The sequence below is a fragment of the Asparagus officinalis genome, chromosome 3, assembly GCF_001876935.1.
Source record: "Asparagus officinalis chromosome 3, Aspof.V1, whole genome shotgun sequence".
In the NCBI taxonomy this organism is placed as follows: Eukaryota; Viridiplantae; Streptophyta; class Magnoliopsida; order Asparagales; family Asparagaceae; genus Asparagus; species Asparagus officinalis.
The window spans coordinates 95,209,615-95,222,030 of NC_033796.1; the positions used below are offsets into that span (position 1 = coordinate 95,209,615).

At 34.7% G+C, this 12,416-nt stretch overlaps 1 protein-coding gene across 1 annotated transcript; it reads right to left on the reverse strand.

The window, feature by feature from the left end:
• LOC109835443 (probable galacturonosyltransferase 6) lies at nt 4,331–12,410 on the reverse strand (the record flags this gene model as incomplete). Its single annotated transcript, XM_020403425.1, has 9 exons — nt 4,331–4,924; nt 5,938–6,460; nt 10,286–10,643; nt 10,731–10,957; nt 11,317–11,384; nt 11,482–11,581; nt 12,077–12,112; nt 12,215–12,249; nt 12,350–12,410. Coding segments are annotated over 9 exons (1,680 nt in total), but the record flags the coding sequence as incomplete, so codon positions are not given.

Consider the following 12,416-nt stretch of genomic DNA (forward strand, 5'->3'; position numbering starts at 1 on the left):
TAAAAATTTGACCGCGTGCATTGCACGTGCAATCCAACTAGTACAATTATAAAAGCGGGTTTCTATATTAAAACATCTCTTTCCAAAATGCCCTACAACATTTTTTATAACCTCTCCAATGATTATCATCAATTTTTCATTTAAACACCCCCTCATTGGCCCCCTCCACTAACTCTTGATACCAAACATAATTTTATTTACACTTATAATGAAGATTGTTATAATTACTGCTCTCTCACAAAACCATTATAAATAACAATAAAATCTTATCAAACTTCTCCAATCAAAAAATTAATCCTTAATCAAGGTATATATAAGGCAGAAAGAAGCCAACCTTTACAAGTACGATTAAGTTTTGAATAAGAAGCTGATAGAGGAGGTGTTGGCGATCAACGTAATAGTTAGCCCTGTCCAAAAAGCCCTGAGGTCCGGAACCCGGCCTGGGCCCGACCGGCCCGGAACCCGGCCCCGCCCCGGGGTTCTGGTCGCAGAAACTCCGGCCAGACGCGCGGGTCCGGGTCCCCCTGCTGACGCCGACCATCGACCCGGCCAAGCGGCCCGGAACAGATCAACGGCGGGCAACTAAATCGGTCGCGGGCGGTTGCCGGGCCCGGAGCCGCGACGCCCCGCAACGATCACACGCTTGTGACGCTGTTGCGGCAAAAAGTCGGGCCGGGTCGGGCGACCCGGCCCGGCCAAAATGGTTATTTTGGCATTTTGACTGTTTTGCCCCTTACAACGGTCAAAAAACGGCTATTTGGTGAGGGTTTTTTGATAATTTGCCTAGGAGGCTCTCTCTATAAATAGATGGGGGTTTTCACTTCTTCTCCTCACACCAAAACTCATATACTTCTCTCTAATATCCTCTTATACAATCTTATACTCTCTTATAATCTCTTATACTTTCTAATCCTTTCATCAAATGGTTTCTGGATCTGCTTATGAAGAGCAAAATCTATCTCCTACCGATATTGAAATGAGTCCTCCTATAACAACAGCTACTCCTCCTATCGATCCTACCAGTGGTAATCCCGAATCCGGTGGCGACGAATATGCACCAAGAGCTCCTAAAAGACCGAGATCCGATGTGTGGATTTTTTTGAGAAGATAGACGTCACCAAGGATGAACACGGTAGGATCCTCACCCAGAAGGCTAAATATGCGTTGTGCGGTCGGATTTTCCAAGCTCATCGTAAGAGCAGCACTAACCACCTCAAACACCATATAGAAAAACACAACAAAGACCAGACTCCTCAAGGTGATATCCGATAATCTATGATTTCCCAATCCTCCCCTTCTGGTAGTCTCGGTACTTGGAATTATGACGTTGCCCGAGCCAGGAAATGCGTCATCAGGTTTATCATTCTTAAAATATTCCTTTTAAATTAGTAGAAGATAATGAATTTGAAGATTTATTTAGAGATGGTTTTTATCCTGATTTTAAAAAATTTTCTCATCAAACCTATCAACGTGATATTTTAAAACATTATCAAACAGAACAAGGAAAAATAATTTCTTATTTTAAAAATTTAAACTATAATTTTTTTTAACTTCTGATATTTGGACATCTAGAGCACAAACAAGTTATTGCAATTGGTAAATGTTTAAAAGAGTTGTTTCTTTTATTGCAATTGAAGAGTCACATACTGGTATTATTGTAGCCAATTTAATAGTTGAAGAACTTACGAAACTAGAAATTGATCAAATAATATTTTCTCTTTCACTAGATAATGCAAGTAATAACAATGTAGCTGTAGATTTTCTCAAAATAACTTTGTCATTGCCCTGTCCTGGTGAACTTTTTCATATTAGATGTATATGCCATATTTTAAATTTAATTATTCAAAGTGTGTTTACTGAAATTAAACCCATGATAGAAAATATTAGAACAGTTGCTTATATGCATACTGCTTCTGAACAAAGACTTAAAAGATGGAAACAAATGTGTAAAAGAAAAAAATATTAAGGCTAGACTAATTCCAAAAGATGTTGACCATATGTGGAATTCCACCTATGCAATGTTAAGTGTGACAATAGAATATAAAGAAATTATAAGTAATTTTATAAATTATTATGCTTCTAGTTCTAGCTCTGGTAACACTTATAGAATAACTAAAGATGAATGGACAATTATATGTAATTTAAATGAGATGTTACAAGTTTTTTATGATACTACTATGTTATTATCTGCTTGTTATTATCCAACTATTACTTTAGCTGCTCTACAAATTTTAAATATTCAAATTTTTTTTGCCAAATATCGTATGGATGATACTTTTGGAGCAATAATTTTTTTAAATGGAGAGCAAATTTAATAAGTATTTTAGGCATATTCCTTATATATTTGGATTGGGGGTTCTTATTGATCCATGTTTGAAGGATATTGGCCTTCGAAGTTTGTTATAATCATTGTATGGTGGACAGATTATACACTTAGATGATGGATCCACCCTTACTGCTACTTCTCATCATTTAGCTATTAGAAATTATTTTCAAATATTATATGATGAGTATGCAGCTAGACATGGTGTAGCTGCACAACAGTCTGCAGCTTCGGCGCCTTCGAGCTCAAGCCGAGGTAAAAATGTAAGTTTTGATAGGCATGCAATGAAAGCTGAGCTAACTGGTGGGTCTGGACTTGGATCATCGTTGGAGGTTTCTGAAATAAATGAATAATTATCAGCTTCTTTAGTTAAATGTCAAGGAAATGCTTTAGATATTTTGCAATGGTGGAGAGTATATGGATCAGTTTCATATCCTATACTTTCCACCATAGTTCGTGACTTACTAACAGTGCAGGTTTCGACGGTAGCTTCGGAATCTGTCTTCAGCACAGCAGGACATTTGATAGACGACCACATGACATGCTTAGATCCGTATACTGTACAAGCGGTAATATGCTTACAAGATTGGTGAAGGTACGAGAAGCGAACGCAAGACATCGATTGGATGGCTAGAATTGAAGATAAATTTAAAAAGTTAGGACTAGCAGATAGATATAAAGATTAAACAATATTCATCAAATTATAATTTTTATTTCTTAGCTTTAAATGTGTAATGAATTATTTTGGAAATAGTTACAAATGATAGTGATATAAGTGAGTAGGTACCAACCTAGTTGGGATGTACTCATCTATTGTGATGCGACGAATTCTGAAATAAATTTATAATTGTAAAAGATTTACTGATTATTAATAAAAAAGTTATTTTTTATCATCTTTCATTTTTATAATTTTTTATATTTGTAATTTATGTCATTTCAAGTTATTAATAATAAGATTGTTTTTTATTTTCTGTAATTTTTATATATTTTTTAAATTTTAAAGAGATTTTTAAAAATTTTAAAAAAATAAAAAACAAACAAACAAAACCCGGGACGGAGCTTGGCCTGGTCAGGCCCGGACCGGGCCCGACCCGGGGCCACCGGGCAAGGGTTCGGGCTCCGATTTTGCCCGACCCGGGCCGGGCCGGCCCGGATGGACAGGCCTAGTAATAGTTGAGACAAAAAGGAAAGAAAGTGATGAAGATGGAGAAGATAGCAAAGACTGTGAAGAATGTCATGAAGAGAAAGTGGCCGAGGAGTGGAGAAAACATGTATTTATGTATCCTTCTTGGAGGTGAAAATTATTTTACCTAGAGTTCACATAGAATTACTTGAATATTAATTACATACTTATGTACTTGTAATAGTTTTGAGTTCACTCGATTGGTTCATGTTAAATTGTGGATTTTGTACATACATAAACTTGAGAATATCTTTGTTATTCATTAGGAATTTTGGCACTCACCAAGCAATAATTTTTATGTGCATTTGTTTTTCTTATCAACATGTCTTTCTTTTTTTTTTTTTGTGAAGACAACATGTCTTTCTTTTAATTGTAATTTTATGGATGGTCATATTTAACAATAAATAGTGAGAAGGCCTTTGAAAGCTAAAGTTTGGTTTATCTGAGAACTTGTTAAGGATTAATTTCACAAAACATGCATGAACTTGGGGAGTTTTGCGAGATTAACTTAAACTCTAAAGTATGTCAAGTTTCGACTAATTTGTATACGAGAGTTTAACTGACTCAGATTTAGCAAGAGTTAAACTGAAAACTATGAGAAGACTTTTGTTGTTAACAGATTAACAATAAGGACCTTCTTAATTTGATGACTTTCAAAGTTTAAAGATCCAAATAAAATTTGGCTTAAATATGAAGGACCTATAATAAAGTTTTGCCTTCAATTTACCAAAAAAATTATGAAGATGAGACAACATCGTCGACTTTGTAAAGTTCAGAGCATATCAGCGGGGCACTGTGTAATAAATCTGGGAAATTAGTCGACAAGGAAAACTTTCATCAGAACTTTCATCCTCAAGTATTGGATCAGTACATTCCACATGTACAAATCATCCTTCCATGCAATTTGAGACAATATCTTTATGAGTACATGACCAGAAGTAATCAGAAAATTTTCGAATCAAATGTACATGTTAACATATTCTTACAAGAACCATGAACCAATCCTGCGGGTAATAAGAAAGTAAAGGGGAAAAGAGAACTCGAAAGGAGCACTCTTATTCTGTCGGGGGTCTACCGAAAAAGAATTGGGATGAGCTCTATTAGTTTACATGAGAAGAAGAGAAAGAATGGGAAATGTGACTAATCCTACTCATGAATGTTGCATTGCTGCAGATACGGCTGATCGTAATTGAGGAAGTTGTTCCAGTAACCTCTGAATCTCTGAATACCAATCTCAAGCCATGGTTTCATGTATCCATTGTAGTGGATGACTGCTGCCCTCTCGATCTCTTTTCCATCGATGCCTGAATCTTGTCCGAGGCCAACCAAGTGCCATCTCCTGTCGAAAGCTAATGTGTGGTTGTAAAATGTGAGCTGGCCCAATGGTAAGCTTCCTGCCTTCCATGATTGCTCCTTCCCTGCACAGACATGATAGCTATGAGAGATGAACTTAGAGAATGAAAACTCATATATAGGTAAAGGGTCTTATAATGAAATCTCGAGTAAGAAGTGATATAATACTGACTCATGTTTTCTGAAAGCAAAGAAACAATCAAGCAAATTTATTGAAAAGTCCAATGATGATACTAGTTAATGCTGTATTTACTTATCATCAGCTTCTACATTACTTTAATTGGAAAATAATACCCCCTAGATCTAGCGTTTCTACTCATCCAACAGTTTTTTGCATTAGATCTAAGCTAATTGCAAAGGGTCAAACAGTAAAACATACTCTAAACCTTTTGACAAGTAGAGAGACCTGGGGGTATGTTTTTCACGGTTGATAAATTGGGGATTCTTTGCAAATATTGAGATTTTGGGGGGTAATTTTGTAAATATGGATGATTTACGGAGGTATATATACCACCAAAAAAAACCCATATTTTTGTATATGTATACAAGCTGACCTAAGAAACTATCAATGATATCCAACATGCATATATTATCAATCCAAATTTGAGGATTTACTTTTCAAATTAAAAACCATGGTACTAGATTTAACCTACAAGACAAAAAATATCTAGAAACACAGAAGTAAATGAGATGTGATTTACTCATGAATCAAGTAACAACAAGTTAACTAGTTTCATGGAAATTAAAAAAACATAATTTTGTAGGTATTGACACATCAATAAGTCACACAAGTAATTCTACTTTTTCGTTTCTACATAGTTTCTGCCTAGTAGATTAAACCTATTACACGGACTATCAACTTGATAGACGAATCCTCTCACATGGGTTAAACAGTGTACTATGAATTTTTAACTCTACACTGAAAATGTGAAATTGTACTATGGATTTTTAACCTTCATAGTTTAAAAAATGTACTGACATATATTTTATTGGACCCACTTTAAATATTTTCTTAAAAGACAAGAAATATAAACTTTGAGAGACATAATAGATCAGAAGAAGTGTCAAAATTTTGTGCTTACCAGTTGAAGCCATTTATTGTAAACTCGAGTTAACCCACGTCTTCGCCACTCATGCAAGTCAAAGATATTCATCCCAAATGCCCACAGGCATGCCTCAGCGTCAAAATTATTTGCAATGGTTGGTTCAGAAAAGTCAACAAGCATATCCAACCGATGAGATGCATCACCTTTCCCGCATGTCTCAACCACTCCAAGGACTTTTCCCTTCATATCCATTTTCCATAACCCCCTGAGATCTTTCTGAACCACAACATCATGATCCAAAAGTAAAATCTTGTTTAGGTAAGGAAAGATTTCTGGCAAATAGAAGCGGAGATGATTGAGTGGGGAAATGAATCTTGGATCTCGTACACCCGACTGCTTAATCATTGAAGTAAAATCATCAGGGAGTGATTTGAGCTTGTCGATGTTTTGAATCTCGATTGTGGCTTGACCAGGTGGATTCAACAGAAACCACATCATCATTGATGGGAAGTTAAGAGAATCAGTCACAACATGAAAGACAATTTTGTCAGGTACCTGTGAAAGAGCGGGAAAAAACATCATTTAGCTCATGAATAAATGCATTATGCAACCAAAAAGGGACATTTGCTCATCCAAATACAGATCATCACTGGGGATCATCTTAAACAAAGTTTATGTTTCACATGTTTTATGGAGCATTTTTATATTTCCATATTTGTTGGAGTTAGAATTAAGGAAACCAGGAATACAACAAGAGCATTCAATATTAAAATACTAAGATGATAGCATCTTAATACCTAATCATAATATACAATATGAGAATAATCTCTCGTAATAAATACAAAAATAATTAATACAAATGAACAGTGCTATTTTACAAATGGACAGATTTAGGAACTGGGGTAACGCTGGTGAAAAATTCTAAATTGGGCCAACTACTAAAAATAGGTGCAGTGATCTTGAAACCAGTAGCCTGGTTGTTGATCAGAAAAGCTAATCCAATCAATTCGATAGTCTAAGCTGACAGAACTAGGGAGGACTCTCTAAATATGGGGCAAGAACGAAAGAATTTAAATGAAGACAAAAGCAGATATGATTTATAAGGGACAAGTGCAATCATCATTCTGAGAAAATAGAAAATGAAACATGCTATCATACGTACAAATTATTTTATTTGACAAGGTTGCAAGGTTTAATTAAATTGAAACTTAAACAGCATGTAACGTGCAAGTTGCAATTAAGATTGTGTGTCAGATAAACAAGTAAGAAATAAGGAAACTCCGACAAATATTTATGCAAAGTAAAAGGTTCTTAAGAAAAAATTGCAAGTTAGAGGAGTGGAAAGTGTATCGTTAAAGAAAGGTATTCCCAGTAAAGATTATTAAAGAGGTGTCAGAAGAATTTCTTTCTTCAGAGCTTACTAGATAAAACAGGTTTCTCTTATTACCTGAGATCATCTTGAGTGCATTACTCAATCCTTGATCCAAATTTTTTTCACCTTTCATGTAGAGAAAATAAAGGCTGTGTTCGGCAGGTAGGAATTCACTTGGGAATCCAAGATTTCCCTGTGGATTCCTATGTTTGACTTAAAGTGAAGTATATATATTACCAGCAAAGCTAAATCCTGTCAACATAACATTCCCATGTTTCATAGCAATGTGCTTCCCTGTGTGAGAGGTGGACACCCAACATTTCCACCTACCGTGAAATATGCTCATTTTACTTTCTCATAGCATCTTCATCAGCAACATTACTGCTGAACAAAGAGACGGCACACCCAAACTCCATCAACTTGGCAGTAAGGAACCCCTCATGAACAAAGTTGTCTAAAATGCAACTCTCTAAAATAGTGTTTATTACGTGTGGTGACCATGTTGCCACAGAATTCAAAAGTCGTACAAGTAGGTAACCAAACACTTCTTCAAGTTTAGAGTCAGTTCTTTGTAGGAACTCCCAGCATCATTGTTCCACATTTAGTTTCTCGAGAAAGAAGAAATGCAATTAATAATTCTGGAGATGAACCATGCTTATTTCTACTAATAACGGTGTGTATAGATCAAGATAAAGCAGCTAACCAAACGTATCCATTTTCAACTTCTGATCACGTAATCAGTTTAAGTATTAGTGACGTTCAAGAGAAGTTGAGGCATGGCGATCTTTGTTGGAAACAGTAACTCCACAAATGGAAAGATATCAAGCTCTTATGACTTTCTTTAATGCAGATCTATAATAGACAAGAGCGGTGAATGTTGACATCTAACTAGATCAAAATAGTGACGAAGATGCTTATTATCTTACGAGATTTATTATGTGCATAAAAAAATATAACATCTTGAAGGGTAAACTAAGAATCTAGGAAAACAAGGTAAAAGGCAGATGAAATTCAATATAGCAGAATTGCATGAAGAACAAGTACAATTAAAGTTATGTTCCAAATACGAAGAAAAAGTTATAAGGGCAATCTTATATTGATTAAAAAAATAGAAATAATTCAGACTCTCCACCAAGATATATAGGGTGCTTTGCATTCCATTGAGAAAAATATCTAAATAACTTAGAAGAATTGGTGGGTTTTTGAAAATCTTACATCTCTAAACATGAATTGATGGCACAAAAATAATTCACAAGAACCAATCTTTCCAAACACGTAAGGAAGACTATGCATATAGTGGCTTACTAGGAGAACAAAGGTCCAGATGAACCTCAACTACAATATCTTTCCATGTTTACTAATTTCGCCACTAGTATGGATTAAATGATTTCTCTCTCAGTCCCAACTTTATGTATCAAAATTGTAGTTACGCTCAACATCATTTGTTTCACCAAACATGCAACTAATTACATTTAGCCAGAATCAACTCAGAACTCTTACCATCACAACTTGTGACAAAAAATTAGATTCCACAACTAGATCAATCATCTATTTGAAAGGAAACAATTTAGGGAAAAGTGGATCCATCTCAAACGAAGCTAAAGGCCATATCTTTCAGAATGTGAAGTATATACTATAACAAAATGTCCAATTCAAATTTCACTTGATCCAAGCCAACCATAAAGTTTGGTCATGACTAAATTTCTAGCACATTAACTACTAGCCTCCACCATACTCTCGGTATTCATTATCCTAGTTTAATGGCATACTGACAATAAAATGTCATCTCATTACTAGAAAAGATGGTCCATAATTATGTTTTTTAAGTAAAACTATCATCATTTTGTCTAGCACAAATTTACACAAAGAATAAGGAGTCAAACACTAGAGAAACTTGGGTAGGCTCTGGATAAAAAGATTTGCATGATAAGGTCTATCTGACATATGATACGCAAGCAAGTTCTGGTGTATAATCCATACATGATCTAGTCTTTTGGTTGAATTATTCAACATGCATCAGTGAAACCAAAACCAAATACAAAGGAAAAGTAATACAAATAACATTTGGACATATAAATATTATATATATATATATATTATATATATATATATATATATATATATATATATATATAGAGAGAGAAGAGAGAGAGAGAGAGAGAAATTTTATGTCAACTTAAGTGGACCATCCACCTACTTTCTTACCCATTGATGTTGCCTAGGGATCCATGAGAGATTGAAGAGACTTTTTTATATATATATGTGAGTGGATTAAAAACTTTGGTGGAGAAAACTTGCTATCCACTTAAGTTGACATAAGCTCTACTCTCTCTCTCTCTCTCTCTCTCTATATATTTATATATATATGAGAAAAATGGAGAACTTGGTACCAAAGTTGCTTCAAGCAATTGGTAGTGATGTGCCTAAATCTTGATCCTCATCTACATAGGAGTTGGTGAAGGGGTGGTTGAGGCCTATCTCGAGGTGTGATGTAGGGTCAAGATTATGCCACATCACTACCAAGTTGTTTTAAGCAACTTGGTACCAAGTTCTCCATATTTCTCTATATATATATACACTTAAGTTGACATAAGTCTACTCTCTCTCTCTCTCTCTGCTCTCTCTCGTCTCTCTCCTCTCTCTCTCCTCTCTTAGTATATATATATATATATTAATAGTATATATATATATATATATATATATATATATATATAATATATATATATATATATTATAAGAGAGAGAGAGAGAGAGAGATGGGTTGCTTGGGACAAGCACAACTTTTGTGCTTGGTACCAAGCATACCCATTTTTCTCATATATATATATATATATAAATATATATCTATATATATATATATATATATATATGTGTGTGTGTGTTTGTGTGTGTGTGTGTGTGTGTGTGTTAATCAGCAATATTGAAGAATATAGGATGCATCATAATATTGTACAAAGAAATAGTCAAAAGTGAAGAACAGCAGAAAAAAAAATTAGGTAAATACTCACAGCAGAAGAAGAGATGGTTGAGTTCACCACCACGGCACACGCTAAAATATTATCAGAAAAAATGGCATAATGATATAAATTTTTTTTCTGCATTTTGTCTTTATTAGGAAACTGCCAAACTTTGGGATCTGTAGCGAAGTATTGTGTGGTAAGCCGCATGGATAGACAGTGAAGACCTTTAGGGAAGGTGCTGGCGGTAAGCTGGATGAGATAAGAAGCTTGATTCTTCTGCGCTCTTAGTTGTTCTTCAGAATTTTGAGTCATAGCACGTAGCTTCGATGCCATAGCAGAGCATTCTGGATAAGCTTTGTTGGCCTTGGACAAAGTATCTTCCATGGCTCTCATTTTCTGTAAAGCGCTGGACAGTTTTTCTCATCTCAATCACAATATATGATATAATCTCTATGACCAATTACTAACTATGAACATGTCATTGTTAACTTACTTTCTTGGTAAATTTGAACCTCTGCCCTGACCAAGTACCTTTTGAATCTCTTTTATTCTTACTTTCAGCTCTCTTACTAAACGGGAATTGCTATTTGGTGGAGCAAATTGCAAGTACATCTTTGCGGTGATTAGCTGATCTTCCATCTCACTCACCTTCTCACTTATTAATGGTTGTTTCACATGGATTCCACTTTGTTCTCCTGTTGATACCAGAGTAGATTTCTCCTGCAGCTCAAAAGCCAGAGAAATTTCAAGAACCTTTAAAGGAATGGAGAAAAAAAGGTGGAAAGTTTGAACACTATGATTCCCATACTCTGTTGCTTTATGATTATCATAAAACCAAGGAGGCCACTCTAGTTATGATCCAAGTAGACTATATAATATCATTCAACAATAGGTAATTTGATTAATTTTACCATCAAATATCCTAGTAAGATTCTTAATTTTCTGATTGAGCAGAGTTGACAACATAAATGGAGCATAAATGAAACACTGAATTAAATTGTGAAAAATTAGTAACAACATATAAGGTATAATAGTCTATGTGACTAAAAATAACAACAAAAATAAAATAAATGATTCACCTTTTGATCAGGAAAATTAGCTATATCCTGCGACTGAAATTCCTCATCTGCACCATCACCTCGCAAACCTACAAATAAGGTGACAAAACATGTAAAAATCCAAACAACAAAACAATATTACTGTGAAAGAATGTGAATAAGAACTAACAGTTGTCAATAAATTACCCCCAGTATGGTCATTTCCTACGTCATTGGCTGTTGTCTCGTGATAGTGTTTATCTTTCAAAATAATTCCAGCAGGCAATTTCACTCCCCCATCGACTTCCTGTACAAAACAAATTAAAAGAACCAAATAAACATAAAACAGAGTTTGAGTTTAGCTATGGTACTATCAACAATATCCAACAAATGCTATCAACCTAACTCTAAATTTTGGATTTCAAAATTGAAAATTTGGAGAATTAGATATGATTTACTACCGACCAACTATCTAGAAATAAAAATTCGAAGTAGTTAAACATATTTTGCTTATATATCTTTGGTGTCAATAGTAACATTTCAAAATCTCCGTATAGTTACTTAATTCCTTGTCCCCCTCACGATTAGTAGAAAATAAAAATCATTGAAAATGCGTTTTGCAGCAGTCATGCGTATTATACATCACATCCAATGAAACAGATGGTCCAGTTTGGGGTTTGAATTTCTAGATTTGGATTTGCTCGTACAAACATATCGAATACTATTAAATCTAGCCTAGCTCAACTCAGCTGCAGTTTCCTCCAGAAACAAAAACTAAACCTTCATCTAACAAATAAACCACCTGCTTAATTGAATTCAGCTTCTCATTCGCTTGCCTCTGCATCCAAAAGGGAAAAAAAAAAGAAAAAAAATCACTTCTTTTACATAAAAAGAAAATTAAAAAAAATTACAATTCAATCACAGAGGAGAGATTCCCCACTATGACTGAGTTCTCTCCAATCAACTGCTTGTGCTCTGCATGTACGAAAGAAATATTCAAAAAATCAATCAGAACATATCATTAAAAAACACGAAAAAAATGGAATTAAATGTGAATTGAGATTGATTGGATTACGCAATGAAGGCGATAAATCGGCAGGCACGATCGCCAAGAAGAGGAAGGAGGTGAAGAAGCAGAAGAA